Raw genomic sequence first — 18,386 nt, forward strand, 5'->3', positions numbered from 1 at the left:
CCTTCCTAAGCCCCCTCCCCATCCCCCCATGCCTCGTAGCGCAGTTCAGTGAGAAGGTCGTTGATGTCCTCCACCACCTTCCCCAACTGTCCTCTCAGCTCCCTCACTTTGCTCTGCTCCAGCTCTCCACTTCCCACCTCCTCCACCATCTGCCGGGCCAACTGCTGGTGCACCGTCTGTGGGGAAAGATATTCTCTTTTTGTGTCTAAACTTCCACTAAAACCTTGGAAAACTTCATTAACTTCCACTAGAACCTTGAAAACTTCATTAACTTCCACTAAAACCTTGAAAAACCTCATTAACTTCCATTAGGACCTTGGAAAACACCATTAACTTCCATTAGAACCTTGAAAAACACCAATAACTTCTACTAGAACCTTGAAAAACAACAATAACTTCCTAGGAAAATGTAAGAGAGAGAGAGAGAGAGAGAGAACTGTGCATTGTGAAGACTAAATGATGGGATAGCTCTATGGGAGGGAGAGAATAGATTTTGTACAAGATGAAAGATTTCTATTCCTGAATGAAGAATAACATTGGAGGGAGAGCTGGAGTAAAGGTTGCATCTATGGAAATGTACAATGATAGGAGAGACTGTTTTGACGAGTGTATGAGTACAAAAAAATGTCTGAAGGAGAGAACAGTGGAGTGAATTTTGTGTCGGTGTATGATGGAAAAGATTTGTGTCTAAGTGTGACAAAGAGTAAAGGTTGCATCTATGGAAGTGTACAATGAGAGGAGAGACTGTTTTGATGAGGGTATGGGGGGGGGATGGGAGAGATTGGTGATTTTGTGTCTGTAAGATGAAAGGAAAAGATCTGTCTAAGTGTGATGAAGAGGAAAGGATAAGCCAAAATGTAAAGAAAAGATATGTCTGTACTGTATGTGTGTACAAATTTGTGGAAATGTCTTTTTACAATTTTATCTTCAAAAGAATCCACATGTTACTTTTATATGAAACTGATATTATATTTTTTTCTAAATAAAATACCACTGAGAATATAAAAAAATCTGTGCCTAATTTTTCAAGATGATGGAGGCTTTATGGACCATCTCTCTCTCTCTCTCTCTCTCTCTCTCTCTCTCTCTCTCTCTCGAATGGAGCAACAGATCATTAAGTACATACAAATCTGTTTTTTATACTAACTCGTAAGACCTGCAAGGGGACTGGCAACTTAGAAGGCCTTTTTGTTTTATGTTGCCCTTGACCAGTTTTCCCCTCTTACATGAAAAAAAAAAAAAATCATGGAAAGTAGTGAAGCAGTCCCCAGCACCCACCAGCTCCAGCTTCCTACTCTCACACTCCTGGATGGCCTGGATGATGTTGGCCAGGGCAGTGTGGTTGGCCTGACGCAGCTCAGCCTCCACCTCCAGCACCCCGTCGGATATCCTGCTGAAGGCCTGGGTTGCCTCGTGCACACACTGGCGGTAGGTGGGAAAGTCGTACTGCGGCCCAGTGGCGAGGTAAACTTTGTGGCCACTGTGGAGAAGAGGGAGGGAGGCTGTGACTGTGGCAGAGATAATGAAGGAGGCAGTTATTGTGGCAGAGAATGAAGGAGAGAGGTTGTAACTGTGGCACAGAAAGGGATAGTGAGAAGAGTCATGGTTATAAATCAGATAATATGATTTTAGTCTTTATTCAAATTTTTTAGCCAATGTCTACTCATTAATCTATCTACTGTGTGGCATAAATACTCTCAGGATTTGAGTGACAACAAAAGTGAGGGATTATGGATGGAACCTTAGCCATGTCATTTCCAAACACTGACTGGCTATTCCTCAACAAAATATGACACTTTTCAAACTGAGACCCGTACAACAAAGAAATCAGCAGTGAAGGGAACTAAACACAACCTAACCTAACCAAGCACTAGGGTGAAAGCACGAACATTACTGCAGTGTTACACCAAACCTGTGACCAGAACATATACACAACAATCATTGGCACTGTCTTAATAAAGTCGTCCCTCCAGCTCTCCTTGTTTCCTGGCTCCCCCTTCGCAGCTTTTCACACAGCTGACATAACCTGATTGAGGCGACATGCACCACTGATACATCTTCAGAACCCCACTGACCAGTTGTGGTTAGGTCAAGTTAGTTTTGGTTATCATATTTTCATTGCCACGTCATGCCAGGTGAGTGAAAGAGCTGTGAAGAGGGAGCCAGGAAACAAAGAGCTGGAGGAACAACTTTATTAGGACAGTGCCAATGAGTGTACATTTTCTCGGTCACAGGTTTGGTATAACTGAAATAATATTAGTGCTTTCGTCTGAGTGTTTGGTTAGGTTAAGTTGGGTTTAGTTAATTTCACTGCCGATTCCTTTGTTATAGGGGTCTCAGAAATGCTTTGGTCTCTCATCGCGATTGTTTTCCAAGACCACAGAGATGACTAGCAGGGTTTTCAAGAGTGTTTCTACAGTTGATAATGTAGAAATCATGTCAATCTGTCTCTAGAAACGTAAAAACACCTTAAAAACTCATGTAAACTTAAATAAAGCCTTTTGAAATAGTGGAGGTGAAGTACAAAAGTGTTTAAGAATATGTGCCTCAATTTAAAAAGCATCATATTCTGTGGAGGACGACTTTATCAGGACAGTGCCCAATCATTTATCATTGATCAGTTGATAGGGGGTGACTGACTCACTCCTCCAGGCGCCGGTAGGTCAAGACTCGCTCCTCCTGTAGCTGGTTGAAGCGGCTCACTAGGGTGGTGGCCTCCTGTCCCTCCTGCCGCACCTCGGGCTGATCTGAAGGCAAGACAGCAGTGTCAGCTAGGGGAGATAAGGCACGAGACAAAAGAAAAGTGCAGGGAGGGAGGAAGCAGGTAAAGGTGCTGAGTGAAGAGTCATGATAGGTGGCTGACGAAAGAGAGAGAGAGGAGGGGGGGGATTTTTAACGATATCGTGAAAAAAAGAGAATGAAAGGCAACAGCTACTAAAGGAGGTGGAGAAAGAGAAATAATGGATAAGAGAAAACAAGGAACTTAAACACAGAGAGAGAGAGAGAGAGGTGTCAATCGTTACCTCGCATGATTATCGTCTTGTTGGTGACTATGCCGCTTTGTGTCTCTAATCACCTCCTCTGTTCACGCCCCTTTTCTTCTCTTCTCTCTTCTGACACCACTTAGTCCAGTAATCACCGCGCCGCACACCTGCCACACCTACCACACCTGCCTACCTGCCTCACCTGCTGGGGACACTCCGACACGGACACTCGGCGCCGTGACGTCACTGTAAACAAAGATGACGTCACACTCTCTGATCTTCATTTTCAGACCTAACCACCATTATTTGCTGACTCAGAACAAATAAAAGGAAAGAAGTGTATCAAGTCTAATAAGATTAAGATAAAAGTGTTGAAAAATTAGCATGAATGTGCTGATTATTCCTAGAAGTTGTTTAAAAGATGGAGACTGATATTTTGCTAATGCAAGGCGACATTTATCACAAAATTGGACCATGTATTGTAAGTCTGAAATTAAAGCGTTGAAAAAGTAAAAAGGTGCATTGATTATTCATAAGAGAGCATCTAATAAGAAGATTTTAATACATCAAAGCCACTCTGTAAACGTTCATCAGCTTGTAACAGTATCATAGGGAAATTATATCTTGATTCACTTATCCCTGTGTTAGCAATTCATCTGTTTGTCTGTCAATCTGTCTATTTGTTTGTATGTCTTTCTGTTTGTCCGTCTGCCTCTCTGTCTATCTATCTGTCTATCTCTTGGTTTTATCGTGGCCACGTGTGTGCTTATTTTGGTGTGAGAATGATTCTGCAAGTTTAAAGTGACGCGGTGGCTTTACTGTGTCCAAGTGTGATGTATGGCTTGACTCACACTGCTACTACTACCACCACCACCACCATCACCACCACCATTACTACTACTACTAATCTAGGTACCACTAGCACCACCACCACTACCACCACCATCATTACTGTACTACTACTACTACTACTACTACTACTACTACTATTACCACCATCACGAAAACTACTATACTACCATACTACTACTACTACTACTACTACTACTATACTACTACTACTACTACTACTACTACTACTACTACTACTACTACTACTCCTTTGACTACCACCAACACTACCATCACCACCACCACCACCACCACTACTACTACTACTACTACTACCACCACCACTACCACGTACTATCACTGCCACTACTACTACTACTACTACTACTACTACTACTACTACTACTACCATCACTACCACAACCACCACCACTACTACTACTACTGCTGAAACATGCCCACTTATTTCCATCTACCATCCTCATATTCTAATACCACCACCACCACCACCGCCACACTCCATCACGCTTCCCCGCACAATAAGGACAGACGGGGCGGCCTCCGTGGTGCCACAAATATTGCCTTTAACAGCATCAAGATGAGAACGAGAGAGGGACGTACGAGAGGGAGGGAGAGAAGACATTCCATACTCCATTACTACTACACTGACCCCCCACCCTCTCTCTCTCTCTCTCTCTCTCTCTCTCTCTCATATTATTCATTCCTCTCCTTGTTTTCTTTATTAATTCCAGCCTTTATCAATATTCACTGGTCTATGGATCTATTTATGCATCTGTGGACTGTCTGTCTATTGATTTATTTGTCTTTATTTAAGTTATTTCCGTGGCGTCACCTTTATTTCGCTGTAATCATTGATGGGAGATCTTTTTATTGACGTGTTTTCTGTCTGGACAGTAGAAATTTTATCCCTAATGTTTTTCTTTTCTGTTTTTGTTTTGTTACTGTCTGTCTGTCTCTGTTTGTCTGTTTATCTGTCTACATATACCTGTCTGTCTTTCTAACAGTCTGCTTATCTTCTGTCTGTTTGTTTGACTTTGTGTCTTTTTTGTCTGTCTGTCTGTTTCTGCCTTTCTGTGTTCGTCTGCCTGTTCGTCTGTCTGTCTGTCTGTCTGTCTGCCTTTTATATTTTTCCCTCCTTAAGACATGAATTATTAATGTTCTTTGACAAGACAAGTTGATTTTAGACTCCCGAGAGAGAGAGAGAGAGAGAGAGAGAGGTGGAGGGGGGTCAATGGCATATTATGTGCTAGCTTTACACACACACACACACACACACCGCATAGGGTAGTGGTTAGCATGCTCGGCTCACAACCGAGAGGCCCCGTGTTCGAATCCCGAAAGCGATGAGGCAAATGGGAAGCCTATTAATGTGAAGCCCCTGTTCACCTAGCAGCAAGTAAGTACGGGATGTAACTCGAGGGGTCGTGGCCTCGCTTTCCCGGTGTGTGTTGTGTGTGATGTGGTCTCAGTCCTACCCGAAGATTACTCTATGAGCTCTGAGCTTGCTCCGTAATGGGGAAGGCTGGCTGGGTGACCGGTGGTGGTGAAAAAAAAATAAATAAATACACATGAATGAAAAACTGTGGATCGGGAAATGGAGGAGGAAACGTAGTTGTAGTAGTAGTAGTAGCAACAGCAGTAGCACCACCACCACCACCACCACGATCACCTCACTGTTCCTCGCCTCGCTCTTATCTCATCCTTTTAAGAAAGAAGAAAACATTAATTATCAGGCTGTGAAGTATTTTTTCCACACCTGAGATAAGCTGGCGGTAGGTGAGAACAGGTAGATACTGTACGTGTCTATCTTATCACCTCCCTCTGCCCTGTTCCCTCTTCCCCCTCTTCTATATTCCCTATCCCATATCTCCTCCTTTCCCTCCCCTATATCTTTCCTTCCCCTTTCTTCTTCTTTCCCTCTCTTCGTCATGTCTGAGTACGTGTCATTATTATTATTATTATTATTATTATTATTATTATTATCTTTACTTGTTTTGTTTTGTTTTTATGGAGGGGAACAACCGCGGCAAGAATGTTCGTTTGTTTGTTTGTTCGTTTACTTGCTTGCTTGTCTTTTGCTTCATTTCATTAGTCTTGCCAATGTCTGTATGTCTGTGTGTATGTCTGTGCGTCTGTCTGTCTGTCTCTCTGTATGTGTGCATGTGTGTCTGTCAGTGTGTGTTCATCTGTCTATGTGTTTATTTGTGTGTCTCTCTCTCTCTCTCTCTCTCTCTCTCTCTCTCTCTCTCTCTTTCTCTCTCTCACGATCACCATCACTATCACCATCACCACTACCATCACCCTTCATCACCATCACCATCACCACTCAACTCTCAACCCAAACCCACAACCCGATCGCTTCTCTTCTTCCTCCTCCTCCTCCTCCTTCCCCATCACCACCACCGCTGTTACTAGCCACTACCCTTCCGCACTCAATACCCTCAACACCACCACCACCACTACCACCACATCTGACTCTGTACCCCACCTGCCCGCAAGCATCACCACAAAAACACCTGCATGCACCACCATTGCCATATTCTCCTTTCTCTGCTGCACTAGAGTACTCATCACCATCAACACCATTATGAGTGAAGTATTGGTGCGCTAACATCACCATCATCACTTCTCTAGCATCTATTTATCACTGTCACAAGTTTCTTTTTCATCATCATAGCAAGTCATCATCATCATAAGTCATCATTACCATCACTATATTGTCATCACCATAATTAGCAACACCACTGTCACTATTACCCTTATTGCCTCACTATCACTACCACAACAACTACTACTACTACCATATTACACTTAACTTCTTAATTCATCGTTCACACACACACACACACACACACGGTAGCTCAGTGGTTAGAGCGCTGGCTTCACAAGCCAGAGGACCGGGGTTCGATTCACCGGCCGGGTGGAGATATTTGGGTGTATCTTCTTTCACGTGTAGCCCCTGTTCACCTAGCAGTGAGTAGGTACGGGATGTAAATCGAGGAGTTGTGACCTTGTTGTCCCGGTGTGTGGTGTGTGCCTGGTCTCAGGCCTATTCCAAGATCGGAAATAATGAGCTCTGAGCTCGTTCCGTAGGGTAACGTCTGGCTGTCTCGTCAGAGACTGCAGCAGATCAAACAGTGAAACACACTATACCTCACCACCACCATCACCACTCTACGCATAGTAGGCAGACACGGACACAGAAAAAAAAAAAACATCCAAGCAACTTCAGTTCTTCAGATAAAATGACATAAGGTGTATTATCCCTTGTTAAGTTTCGGCCTCCTTGCCATCCTCCTCCTCGCCCTCCTCTACTAAACTTGACTTTGTGTGCCCAGCGTCTTATATCACACTTAGGGATTCCAATACACTCAAATCAACTAGTATGATACAACGAGAGAGAGAGAGAGAGAGAGAGAGAGAGAGAGAGAGAGAGAGAGAGAGAGAGTTTTGTGAGGTCACATGCCACAACCACCACCACTGCTATCGCCGCCGCCGCCGCCTTCTCCACGTCTGAGAGGACAAAAAATTAATTTCATCATCAAAAGACTGAAGGGACGTCGAGAGTAACCTGCGGGACATGTAGCTGACTCCCTTCCCCCCTCACCCATCATATCTCTCTCTCTGTGACAGGTCCCTTCTCTGACCTCCTCTCACCTTCCCTATGTCACCTCTCGTCTTCCCCCACCTCTCCCATCCCCAACTCTTTTGACAGTTCCTCGCTCAGTGCCCCCCTCTCACATATTTGTCCCCACTCCCCGCGCCACATGTCACTTCTCACCTTTCACCTTCCCATTCCCCAACGCGCCCCTACACCCCACCCCACCCATTCCCATCACCCCCTTCATGCCCATCCCCACTCCTAGCACAGGTCACCTCCAGCACCAGCCAGCCAACTACAGCCCCCATCCTCCATCTCCCCCTTTTCCCCAACCACACGCCACGTCCCAACCCCTTCCCCACCACACACCACACGTCACTTCCAGCCAGTACAAGGCCCTCCCATCCCCCTCTCACCTCCAGCTCTCACTCCCCGGTCCTCCTCACTCCTCAGCTCACACACTTTCGCGAGAGTCAGTCTGCCTGAGAGAGTGAGAGCGAGAGCACCATGGCTGAAAAGGAGACACAACTCGCTACTAATAATGGCTCTGAACTGCAAATGAGTGAGGCTGCAGTCTCCAAACCTGTCACCAATGCGGAAAAGGTGAGAGATCTTGCTTCTGGTGCCTCGGGAAGGGTGCGGGAGGTGAATTGAAGGTGAAAATAGGAAAAATGAGAGCGTTGACGGAGGGGTGATCCAACATTTTACCCCTTCAGCCGCTCGCGTGATGATGTCTGTTGCTTATTGCTAGATTTCTCGTCTGTTACTCCACATGCAGGGTTGTCCCGGGTATGGGGTGTGTATGGGGTGTTGGTGTTCGCGTGGGGTGTCGTGTCAGGGGTGTGGGGTGCCAGGCTGGGGTGAAATAAGAGAGGAAAGGAAGAAAGTGTGGGTTTGTTTACAAGGGATCAGCTGATGCCGTCCTTCCTCGCCAGGTGAAGCAATGTGTCACCTTCCTGTGTCTCCTCCTGAAGGTCCCCAGACAAGCAGTGACCAGGCACTGCACTCACATACACACACGTGCCTCTTCACATACACTGTTCTAATGTTGCCTTGTACAAACACACATCAGTCAGCTTTACTCATGCTTTCGTGTCATCTCAAAGAAATTCCCCGTGAGTGGAGGTCGCTGGGACTGCCGGGACTGATGTAGTGGTGTTCGTGGTGACATAGTTGGTGAGGTACTCTTGGTGACAGTGGTGGTGGGTGGTGTGTGCAAGGTAGCTGTGGTGGTGATAGAAGCAGAGTTAGCAGTGCATTAGTGGTGAAGGTGGTAGTGGAATTAGTGGTGTGTCCAAGGTAGCGGTGATGATGGTAGTGAAGACATAGGCAGAGTTAGCAGTGCATTGGTGGTGCATAGGGACGGTTTTATAGTAAGATCACACATAATGTGAGGCTATAACTGTTGCATTAAATATAAACTCACAGTACTACCTATAGTTGATGACAAAGAAAAATTTAGTCTAGGCATGAGAAAACTAATTGGTTGTAGACTGTTTGTATTCACAGTGTTCAGGAATTGTGAATATGTTCGTAATAGACAACACAAACCAAATATATCTCTCAATATCTATTGTAGCACCAACCACTGCCCCTGCTACTGCCACCAGTAACACTCAGCTGGGCAGGTGGCATCTCATACTGATGCAGTGCAGTGGTGAGGGCAGCACTCACTCCACCACAAGGTGCTGCAGTGCAGGTGGAGGCAGCTCTGAGGGAGTGGAGTGGCAGTGGTGTGTGGGGCAAGAACAAGGACAAGTAAAGATCATATTTAGCACAGCAAAGATGTATATTTCCTCAGTAGAGAATAGGACACAGCTGTCTTATGTCTCGCAGGACACTGCAGGCACCAAGACTCACTCAGCAGAGTAGTGAGTGTTGGTGCAGCACACACCGTCCACACACACCCACAGCACAGAGTCACTCGATGTCCACACAGCACACACGTGCCACGTATGGCATGACCATACTCCCAAGGCACGACTCGTGGCTCACAGTGCAACACAGCGGCTACACAGATGCAGCACACTCCTCCCGAGCTGCACTTCCCAGCAGTGGTAATCCTTACACCATCAGGATGTCTTCCTCGTGCAGCACTCCTCACACCACCTCTACCAGCATCTGTTCCTCCAACAGCAGGGAGGCTTCACATCCATCTGTGGTGTATACTCTCCGCAGTCTTGCTGCTGCTGCTGCTGCTGCTGCTGCTACTGCTGCTACTGCTACTGCTGCCTCCAGTGCTCTGCCCTGGGTCTGCTCTCTTCCAACTGGCTATCTCATGTCCTGCTTGCCACCTCTCTCTCACTCTGTGAGACTTGGAAGTCCATTGTATTCCCAGCCTCTGCCTTGCTGCACGTGGCTGGAGAAGCAGCGGCCACCAACGCTGGACAGTAGCGTCCCGCCTCACAGCATTCCACCACACAGCAGTGTCATGCCTCACAGCAATACCCCACACAGCAACCTCTGCCATAACATTTTGTTCCACATATCACAAAATTGAACTCCGGCATCAATTCTGCAGTGCTGAGTTTGACTTGACTGTGGAAGAAACAAGAGAGAGAAAATTTGTAAATGTCTGATTGTACCTTTCTTCCAAATCTCTCAATTTTCCCTTCAGCCTCCTAGACACAACTTGTCCTTGTGTGTGTTTACATGTTAGTTTTTGTGTACAGCAAGCAGGGACAGGTTTTGTTTGGGTGTCGGTTATTTGTAGCACAGGCAGGGACAGATCCCACGTTTACTGTCAAGGGAACAAAAAGTCAGTGTGTGCTGTTAGTCAGCTGCGTCAAGAAGGAGAAAGAACATAGATAGAGGTATAAGTGGGTACAGGACTGCATGACAGTAGCCCAGGCCTTGTACACCATAATCATTACAATACCATTAAAAACAAACATCACATTGTAATCAGAAAATAGAAGAAATGTGTGGCCAGCTGGGGTATGACTGGTTAACTGTGTGATTGGTGTGTGTGTGTGTGTGTGGTGCATTTTGTGGGCCACTGTTAGTGGGATTGCCAGCTTGGGATGTAGACAGGTAGATAGAAAATTAAATGATTTACTGGTGAAACTGCAAACAAAAAGATTGTGAAGAAGACATTTGGACTGTGAGTGATATGAGTGGTGTAATATGAAGGTTGAGGTCATTGACACTTGACTGAACTCTCGTAAGCTTTGAGCATTGATAGGAAAGGCACTTGTATGCTTTAGAATGTGAACAAAAAGATTGTGAAGAAGATAGCAGCTCTGTGAGTGATATGAGTCTAGTAATAAGAAGGCTAAGGTCATTGACACTTGAATGAACTTTCGTAACCAGTAAGCATTGATAGGAAAGGTACTTGTTTTTATTAGAATGATTATTTACAGGGAGAGGTGACTAGTGGTGAAACAATACAAGGGTTGAAGAATAGTATTGCTCTCAAATTAATAAAAAAAAAAAAAAAAAAAAACATAAAAGTAAAGAAGATTAGCATAAGAAGGGTTTGGGAGTTGCATTGGTTTTAAGTCTCCCTTTTATGTGGTATTGCAAGGTACATGACACACATCCTTCACACAGCCTCCACCACCACCACCACCACCATATCTTCCTCATTCATTAGTCTGTCTCACTCACTCTTGTATGTATGTATGTATGTATATGTGTGTGTGTGTGTAGTATTCCCCTTGCTGGTGTGAATGTGTGAGTGGTGTTTTGTCAGAGAGAGAGAGAGAGAGAGAGAGAGAGAGAGAGAGAGAGGGGGTTAGTAGTAATAGTAGTAGTATTTGACATTTCCTTCACTTCAATACACTGGCTATGTCATTAAGCAACAGTCTTGACACATTTCTGTACACCTGCCTTGTCATACATTTTTTTTACTTATTTATTTTTGTCAGACCTTTATGTGTTATTACCTACCTGTGTGTGTGTGTGTGTGTATATGTGTATGTGTGTGTGTAACAAAGAATAGAAACTTATAAAAAAAATTAGGTGAATGACTTTGAACTTAATACACACACACACACACACACACACACACACACACACACACACACACACACACACACACACATACACACACACATTGTAGATTTGGGATAGAGATTGAAAGGTCTAGACATAAATAACTTTACAAATATGATGAAAACTTGTAAAAAATAAAAAAAATAGTATGGACGGTGAATAGGATAGTACATCTCTCTCTCTCTCTCTCTCTCTCTCTCTCTCTCTCTCTCTTGTGTCATGTGGTGTGGTGGAGACTGGAAGAATGTCAACAGATCTGGTTCATTGGGAAAAGTGTAACCTTTCTACCCCATCTCTCTCTCTCTCTCTCTCTCTCTCTCTCTCTCTCTCTCTCTCTCTCTCTCTCTCTCTCTCTCTCTCTCTCTCTCTCTCTCTCTCTCTCTCTCTCTCTCTCTCTCTCTCTCTCTCTCTCTCTCTCTCTCTCTCTCAGGTGTTGTCCTAATTACAGTACTTGCTCCAGACCTAACCTTGAAACACTTTCGAGACCGTGTGTGTGTGTGTGTGTGTGTGTTATTGATAGAGTAAAGTTTATTATATTCTTGTTCTTGCTCTATTTTTTCTTTTTTTCTTTCTTCTTCTTCTTCTTCTTCTTCTTCTTCTTCTTCTTCTTTTTCTTCTTTTTCTTCTTCAGTGAAAGGAAAGACTGGAGAAATCAGTTACACACACACACACACACACACACACACACACACACACACACACACACACACACACACACACACACACACACACACACACACACACAGCAGGAAGAGAAAAAATGGAAGAAAAAAGGCAGTATAGAACAAGGGAATTCTTGAAGTGAAAGCATAAAAAAGACTTCCTTGTGAGGCAATGCTTGAAAAAACAACAAAAAGCAAAAGGAAAGGGATTGGTGTGTGTGTGTGTGTGTGTGTGTGTCACTTATAGCAGTTTGTTGCATCTTAACCCCTTCAGTACTGAGACACATTTTTGCTTTGAGTTTTGTGTATGATTAGACCATTTTATTGACATTAGGGATTGTCTGTGGAGGTCAGAAGACTAATGGCTACAGTCTTCACTATGTTAACCCCTTCAATACTGGGACAGATCTTTACCTTGAGTTTTGTGTACGATTAGACCATTTTATTGACGTTAGGAAGGGTCTGTGGAGGTCAGAAGATTAATGGCCACAGTCTTCACTATTTTAATCCCCACATTAGTTTCTGAAGCTGTATAGAATCACCAAATAGTAAGCAGAGTGAATATGGAAGCACGTCATGGCACTGAAGGGGTTAAAGAAGTTAAGGAAGATAAACATTTCTGAAAGGCCATTGAATTTGTGCTCCCAAAAGACATTGAAGAGGTGAAAGATTGAAAAATATACACATAGTAATTTGTATAAGGTAGAGATTCTTTCTTCACCCCTTCCCTCCTAAATAAAAAAAATAAATAAATAAAAGAAAAAAAAATAAAGAAAATATAAAGATAAACAAAAAGTAAATAAGTAAGTACAATAAAAGTAAAATAGATAAATTCTGTTATCTCAGATAATTAATAGAATAGATACATAAAATAAGCAAAATAGATTGATAAAGAAATTCTGCCTCCCTGAAAAAAGGTCGATGTAAAAAACAAACAAACATCCCTTTAGAAAAAAAAGAAGAGTTGCTCCATTAATTGTCCCCTTAAGTACGTAATTGAAAAGGCTGAGGACTTGTAAAAATGTCCATTAATGTAAAGACGATGGACAAAAAAGGTCATTAATGGTAAAAATGCTCATTAATGTGAAGACGATGGACAAAAAAGGTCATTAATGTGGTGTTCCTGTAAAAATTGAAGAGGCTGCAGGCTTCCCACACCAAGGTCACTGTATAGAAGGTCGGGAAGTGTGGTAGTATTGTGTGGTGGTGGTAGTGGTATTGTGTGGTGGTGGTAGAGTAATGTGTGTGGTAGTAGTATAATATGGTATAGTATAAAGATAAATGAATAGAAAATAGTAGATAAACAAATAACTGATCCCTTAAAAAAAACTAAAGTCATTTCGTTAAGGTTAAGACAAAGGGAAATTAAATAAACTGAATAATAGAATAAAAAGAAAATAGATTAAACAAACAAAAAAATAATGAAAAAATGAAATTGGTTGATCCTTAAGAGTATTGTGTGGTAGTAGTAGTATAGTGTGGTAGTAGTAGTATAGTGTGGTAGTAGTATAGTGTGGTAGTAATAGTATAGTGTAGTAGTAGTAGTATAGTGTGGTGGTAGTAGTATAGTGTGGTGGTAGTAGTATAGTGTGGTAGTAGTAGTATAGTAGTAGTAGTAGTAGTATAGTGTGTAGTAGTAGTATAGTGGTGGTAGTAGTATAGTGGTGGTAGTAGTATAGTAGTGGTAGTAGTATAGTGTGGTAGTAGTAGTAGTGTGTGGTAGTAGTAGTGTGGTAGTAGTATGGTGTGGTGGTAGTAGTAGTGTAGTGTAGTAGTAGTGTGGTAGTAGTAGTGTGTGGTGGTAGTAGTAGTGTGGTAGTAGTAGTGGTGGTAGTAGTATAGTGTGGTAGTAGTAGTAGTGTGGTGGTAGTAGTAGTAGTGTGGTGGTAGTAGTATAGTGTGGTAGTAGTAGTAGTGGTGGTGGTAGTGTGGTAGTAGTGTGGTGGTAGTAGTATAGTGTGGTAGTAGTAGTGGTGTGGTGGTAGTAGTAGTGTGGTGGTAGTAGTAGTAGTGTGGTAGTAGTAGTAGTGTGGTGGTAGTAGTATAGTGTGGTGGTAGTAGTATAGTGTGGTGGTAGTAGTATAGTGTGGTGGTAGTAGTATAGTGTGGTGGTAGTAGTATAGTGTGGTGGTAGTAGTATAGTGTGGTAGTAGTAGTATAGTGTGGTGTAGTATAATGTTTTGATTTGTTATTGAGCTGAGGTGAGATGTGGCAAATGAATGGATGACAGACTGACTGGTGGAGAAATGCACTACACTATTAGTATTGATGGGGGAATAACACACAGCCAGGCATGGAATGAGTGGCAATGCTAAGTGTTGGGTGTGTCAGGCCTCCACCACCACCACCACCACCACCACCACCACCACTACTACCTTGCATCTGGTAGCCCAAGGCCGTATAGTGAAAGCCGAGGCAGTGAAGTAATGGACATACATATTAGGGATGGATGTAAAGGCAATGCTAAGCTGTGTATGTGTGTGTGTGTGTGTGTGTGTAATTCACCTCGGTCGCCTACTGGTCACCCCAGCCAGTCTTCCCCATTACGGAGCGAGCTCAGAGCTCATAGACCGATCTTCGGGTAGGACTGAGACCACAACACACTCCACACACCGGGAAAGCGAGGCCATAACCCCTCCAGTTACATCCCGCACCTATTTACTGCTAGGTGAACAGGGGCTACACATTAAGAGGCTTGCCCATTTGCCTCGCCGCGCCGGGACTCGAACCCGGGCCTCTCGATTGTGAAGCCAGGATTTGAGTCCCGGTGTGTGTGTGTGTGTGTGTGTGTGTGTGTGTGTGTGTGTGTGTGTGTGTGTGTGTGTGTGTGTGTCAACTAAATAAACACACTGATGTCATATCCTTGAATAACTACTGTGCTTGTGATTTTCTGTTGTGTATTTACCTAGTTGTATTTACCTAGTTGTAGTTTTACCGGGCCATGGCATTACGCTGGTGTGGCCCCGTCTCCATATCTACATTTGTCTAACTTTTCCATAATCCCTTCAATACTGGGACACATTTTTACCTTGAGTTTTGAGTGTGATTAGACAGTTTTATTGAAATTAGAAAGTGTCTATGGAGGTCAAAAGAATAATGGCCACAGTCTTCACTATTTTAATTCCCACATAAATTTCTAAAGCTGTATTAAAACCTCCAAAAAATAAGCAGAATAGATAAGGAAATGCACCATGGTACTGAAGGGGTTAAAGCTTTGCACACTCCTTGCTGACACGACATCCTCACTCAGGCTATTCCATGCTGCTATGCTTCTTTGTGGAAAGCTGAATTTTTTGTCACATCCTTGAAGTATCCTCCCATCCTCAGTTTTTTACTATGACATCTTATGCTTGTACTGGCATCTTCATCTCTTAGTAACAGCTCCTCGTTATCTATTACTTCCATTCCAGGCATTAGTTTGTAGACTTGTATTAGGTCCCCCCCTCACTCTTCTCTGCTCCAGTGTTGGTAGATCTAAAGCCTTCAGTCTCTCCTCAAATGTCATCCTTCTTATCTCCAGTACTATCTTTGTTGCCATCCTTTTTGTGTGTGTTTACCTAGTTGTAGTTTTACAGGGCCTGGGCTTTATGCTCGTGTGGCCTTGTCTCCATTTCTACACTTATCCAATCTTACTTTAAAAGTATGCACACTCGTTGCAGACACTACTTCTTCATTCAAACTGTTCCACGTCTCAATACATCTCTGCGGGAAACTATACTTTTTAATATATCTTACACATCTTCCCTTCCTCAGCTTCTTACTATGCGATCTTGTGCTTCGACTGGCATATTCTTCTCTCAGGATCAGATACTCATTGTCCACTTGTTCCATTCCGTTTATCAATTTATAAACTTGTATGAGATCCCCTCTCTCCCTTCTCTGTTCCAATGTTGGAAGATTCAAAGCCTTTAGTCTCTCCTCATATGTCATCCCTTCAAGTTCTGGGACCATTCTTGTAGCCTTTTTTTGTAGTCTCTCCAGCTTCCTTATGTTTTTTTTTTTGTGAGGGGTCCACACTACTCCTGTGTGTGTGTGTGTGTGTGTGTGTGTGCTTTATGGGAGAAGAGATCTGATGGTGGTGGTATCTTATCTGTATCTTTTACTGTTTAGCTCAGCCTTGAACATGTGTTGTATGCTTTTTGCTTTGCCTCTCTTCTGAGCCAGACTGTTGATAGGGTGAGGCTAATCTTCATCTTAGGACTGACATTTCATTAGAGATTCAAGGAAGTTAGCCATAAGAATAAGAATGGGCACACACACACACACACACACACACACACACACACACACACACACACACACACACACACACACACACACACTCCCTGTATTACACATGACTGCCTGCCTGCTTTCCTGCCTTCCTGCCTCTTTCCACATATCATCCATAAATCTTTCTAATCTTTTTATGTCCTCTGATAACTCTTCACTAAATCTGATCACTGAGTCTATTCCATTCATCCATCACTATATTTCAGTACCATTTCCTCTCTGTTTTTTTGTCTTAATCTATGTAATCTCTTATTTTTCTGACTTTTAGTTGTGCATCTTAGAGAACCAGCAAAGTCAGGGTCAGTTGAAGCATGTATCCCTATATTTCCAAACTTTTCTATCTCTTTCTCTCTCTTTTTCAGTTTTTTTTTACATTAACCCCTTCACCACCACGACACATTTCCATATTCACTCTGCTTACTCTTTGGTGATATTGCACAGCCTCAAAAACTCATGTGGGGGGGATTAAAATAGTGAAGACTCTGGCCATTAATCATCTGACCTCCATAGACCCTTTCTAATGTCAATAAAATGGTTAATCACACACAAAACTTGGATTTTCATATTCATTCTAGTGACTATTTAGTGATTTACCACAGCCTCAGAAACTCATGTGAGGGATTAAAATAATGAAGACTGTTGCCATTAATCTTCTGACCTCCATAGACCTTTCCTAACGTCCATAAAATCGTCTAATCGTACGCAAATCTCAGAGTAAAAACGTGTCCCAAGACTGAAGAGGTTAATCTGTTTTTTCTACCTTTTAGAGAGCCTTAGCAAGCTTTAGAGACCCAGCAGAGTCAGTCAGGGTCAGGTGGGGGAAGGAATCATGACTGTATTTTATTCCCTGTGTATTTTCTAGCAAGCTCAAGGTGACTGGGTGTTGATAAGATAACAGGCATTAAGAGGAGCATTAGCTGGCATTAGTTCCTGCATTACTTTCCGCCTGACAATGTGCTTTTCAAAGACTTTATTGCCGGACTGGTAGTAAAGAATTGTGGCTTAAGTAGTATTAGGTTTTATTAGGAAGGTATTAGGATGTTGTAGAGTAGACAGTATGAGGTGACAAGCTGGAGAGAGAGAGAGAGAGAGAGAGAGAGAGAGAGAGAGAGAGAGAGAGAGAGAGAGAGAGAGAGAAAACCACCAAGGATAGAGTAATGGTGGTGGTGGTAGCAGGAGAAAGGAGGCTGAGGGAGGAGGAATGAGGGCGTGAAGGGAGACTTTTTTAAGAGTGAGTGTTTAGGTATGTGTGGAGTGTCAGAGGAGGAGAGTGTGTGTGTGTGTGTGTGTGGCATAGGTAAGAGACCATTTCTACTGTATCCAATCTTATTTTCTCCCATTTACTCACATTTACTCTTTGTGGTTATGTGTTCCTTCTGTGACCACTTCTCTGTCTGTCATTCACCTCTTAAGTACCGGGACATATTTTTATCATGAGTTTTGGGTGTGATTAAACAATTTTATTTACATTAGGAAGGGTCTTAGGAGGTAAAAAATTTAATGGCCTGAGTCTTCACTGTTTTAATCCGCCACATATGTTTCTGAAGCTGTATAAAATCACCAAATAGTAAGCAGAGTGAATATGAAAATGCATCCTGGTACTGAAGGGGTTAACTGGTGTGTCTCTGCTTACAGTGTGCGTAATGTGTCGGAGTTTCCGTTCACACACTGATTTACTGGTGATCTGATGTCACTTTGTATGTTTTGCCTTGTGTGTTTGTATTTTGTTTGTATGCAAGATGGGAAATCAACCAACAGTAACAAAAGATAGAAAAAAAAAAAAAGATATCCACTTGAATTTATGTATGTATGTGTGGATAAATGGATGTATGTATGGATTCCTTCTCTTGGTGATGTCTATACACTAGTTACCATACAGCGTGCATCCTAACGGTGGTGATTTGCCATTTGTTCTGCAGTGACTTGTGTTGGTGTGATCATGACGATAATTTGTCATTCTGGTGTGAAATTGTATGACAGGCAGACAGACAGACAAACATACAGATAGACAGACAGACA

The 18,386-nt window shown here is 43.0% G+C and overlaps 1 protein-coding gene across 1 annotated transcript in view; it reads right to left on the reverse strand.

The window, feature by feature from the left end:
- Positions 1-18,386, reverse strand: part of LOC123511052 (required for excision 1-B domain-containing protein-like) — a 26,490-nt gene continuing 8,104 nt past the window's right edge. The window contains exons 3-6 of the mRNA XM_045266667.1: positions 3,187-3,230; positions 2,645-2,747; positions 1,279-1,480; positions 1-176 (exon numbers count right to left, since the gene is read on the reverse strand). Coding sequence (XP_045122602.1) covers positions 6-176; positions 1,279-1,480; positions 2,645-2,747; positions 3,187-3,230 — 520 coding nt within the window. The 3' untranslated portion in view covers positions 1-5. The remainder of the gene's footprint in view (positions 177-1,278; positions 1,481-2,644; positions 2,748-3,186; positions 3,231-18,386) is intronic.

Source organism: Portunus trituberculatus, chromosome 31 (genome assembly GCF_017591435.1).
Source record: "Portunus trituberculatus isolate SZX2019 chromosome 31, ASM1759143v1, whole genome shotgun sequence".
NCBI classification, from domain to species: Eukaryota; Metazoa; Arthropoda; class Malacostraca; order Decapoda; family Portunidae; genus Portunus; species Portunus trituberculatus.